The 3150-nt window shown below is 34.0% G+C and overlaps 1 protein-coding gene across 1 annotated transcript; it reads right to left on the reverse strand.

The window, feature by feature from the left end:
• Positions 1–2566: 2566 nt before the first annotated feature.
• Positions 2567–2881, reverse strand: LOTGIDRAFT_147634 (hypothetical protein; the record flags this gene model as incomplete). The annotated part of the gene is made up of 1 exon (XM_009059146.1): positions 2567–2881. The coding sequence occupies one exon, from the start codon at positions 2879–2881 to the stop codon at positions 2567–2569; it is 315 nt and encodes a 104-aa protein (XP_009057394.1).
• Positions 2882–3150: the final 269 nt, after the last annotated feature.

Here is a 3150-nt window from a genome sequence, read left to right on the forward strand (position 1 = left end):
AATGTATATATTATATAGATAGAAATACTGGTTGTTGTACCAGAAGGAAGATTCGAACCCATCTTAACGCCTGATTCGATACTAGTTGAACTCAGAACTTAGAATGTATATATTGTATAGATAGAAACACTGGTTGTTGTACCAGAAGGAAGATTCGAACCCACCTGATTCTGTACTAGTTGAACTCAGAACTTAGAATGTATATATTATATAGATAGAAATACTGGTTGTTGTACCAGAAGGAAGATTCGAACCCATCTTAACGCCTGATTCGATACTAGTTGAACTCAGAACTTAGAATGTATATATTGTATAGATAGAAACACTGGTTGTTGTACCAGAAGGAAGATTCGAACCCACCTGATTCTGTACTAGTTGAACTCAGAACTTAGAATGTATATATTATATAGATAGAAATACTGGTTGTTGTACCAGAAGGAAGATTCGAACCCATCTTAACGCCTGATTCGATACTAGTTGAACTCAGAACTTAGAATGTATATATTGTATAGATAGAAACACTGGTTGTTGTACCAGAAGGAAGATTCGAACCCATCTTAACGCCTGATTCGATACTAGTTGAACTCAGAACTTAGAATGTATATATTGTATAGATAGAAACACTGGTTGTTGTACCAGAAGGGAGATTCGAACCCACCTGATTCTGTACTAGTTGAACTCAGAACTTAGAATGTATATACTGTATAGATAGAAACACTGGTTGTTGTACCAGAAGGAAGATTCGAACCCACCTGATTCTATACTAGTTGAACTCAGAACTTAGAATGTATATATTGTATAGATAGAAACACTGGTTGTTGTACCAGAAGGAAGATTCGAACCCACCTGATTCGATACTAGCTGAACTCAGAACTTTGAATGTATATATTGTATGGATAGAAGCACTGGTCGTTGTACCAGAGGGAAGATTCGAACCCACCTTAACGCCTGATTCTGTACTAGCTGAACCTAGTAAAGATGTTATATAACTATAATCAATATATAATATAAAAGAAGATTATATTTTAATGTATTTAAAGGGTAGCTATAGAAATAACTCTTCATCTTTCTCCTCCCTTATTTTATTAACATCATTTCAATAAATACTTAATATATACTTATCAACTTTACATCGTCGTTAAAACCACGCTCTTTAATCCATAAAGGGACTATGGTTCACTTTATACACATAGCTTTCTATTGTGGTATGTATTTCAATAAATACATTAATATAATACTTATCAACTTTATCATACTGTAAACAATAAGCTATAATGTTTAGATTCTTTCTGTCGAGGGCTGAGATTGGCTGTATTCACTAGCATACATTCCAATCAAATCACTGCATTCCGTGATACAAGAAAAGTGCCTAATGATGTCAAGGTATAAGTCCTGTGCTGATTTGATACTTAGATAACATGAGACCATGAGGATTGCAAAACAAAAACCCGACATATATACACATTATGATTTACTTACTTTGATATACTTCCTCATGTAAAATGTTCAATAGTTGTTAGCAATGTTTCACCATAATGTTGTTTTGGTTTTCGGGTTTCGTTTTGCGGTTCGTTAGTATTTGGTTTATTTATTGTGTTTCTTATATAAATTTTTGTTATAATTGTTTCAAAGTTCGTTAAATTTGTTACCAAAAGAACTTTTCCCAACCTCGACAAGACAAGATGGAGACCTACTAACCTACCGTAGTTCAAAGCGATTTAATTTATTATTTATTTATACCCAGTATTAACCACCTGACTATATAAAAACTATACATGATAAATAATTGATCTATCATGACAGATTTTGACCGTATTTTACAAAATCAGCTTTTAGTGTGAATCACATCCGGGAAATGTTCCGACTGTCTAATTCAATTCCTACGTTACAGATCTTCAACTTTATAATCTATATAAGATAGTTAAGGTCGAATGTTAGACCTAATGAATCCCCTACAACCAGAGTTTCTCTAGTAAATAAACTGAAGTGCCACTTTCATTGTTTGAAATTGCTAAAGCGCCACAGAACTTAGTGAATTTTTTTTTTCGAAATCCGCCTCGCGCGTCATTTTGCATGCTCTGTAGCTTATGCCGACAACTATAAGTTTCGTGTAAAATACATTTGCAACCATATACAATGTCAAGGTATTACGAACTTATAGATTGACATGGGGAAGATGACACAATGATTGTTAAAGTGCGACCCATGTACAATAAAGAGTTTATTATTATTATTGTTAAGTGATCTCTAGTGACTAAAACCAGCGAGTGATCTTATTCTCAAATGTCGCTAGTTGTTATCAGTTTTTGAAAATAATGTTGCTCTCAGGTTTTCTAAGTTGTCATCTACTTGCTCTTATATTCTGATAATCAAAAGGTGGACGACTGTACCTGAAACCCATGACGAGTATATAAACTATATTCTGATAATCAAAAGGTGTACGACTTTACCTGAAACCCATGACGAGTATATAAACTATATTCTGATAATCAAAAGGTGGACGACTGTACCTGAAACCCATGACGAGTATATAAACTATATTCTGATAATCAAAAGGTGTACGACTTTACCTGAAACCCATGACGAGTATATAAACTATATTCTGATAATCAAAAGGTGGACGACTATACCTGAAACCCATGACGAGTATATAAACTATATTCTGATAATCAAAAGGTGGACGACTATACCTGAAACCCATGACGAGTATATAAACTATATTCTGATAATCAAAAGGTGGACGACTATACCTGAAACCCATGACGAGTATATAAACTATATTCTGATAATCAAAAGGTGGACGACTGTACCTGAAACCCATGACGGGTATATAAACTATATTCTGATAATCAAAAGGTGGACGACTGTACCTGAAACCCATGACGAGTATATAAACTATATTCTGATAATCAAAAGGTGTACGACTTTACCTGAAACCCATGACGAGTATATAAACTATATTCTGATAATCAAAAGGTGGACGACTGTACCTGAAACCCATGACGGGTATATAAACTATATTCTGATAATCAAAAGGTGGACGACTGTACCTGAAACCCATGACGAGTATATAAACTATATTCTGATAATCAAAAGGTGGACGACTATACCTGAAACCCATGACGAGTATATAACTATATTCTGATAATC

The sequence above is a fragment of the Lottia gigantea genome (assembly GCF_000327385.1).
Source record: "Lottia gigantea unplaced genomic scaffold LOTGIsca_3724, whole genome shotgun sequence".
Taxonomy (NCBI): domain Eukaryota; kingdom Metazoa; phylum Mollusca; class Gastropoda; family Lottiidae; genus Lottia; species Lottia gigantea.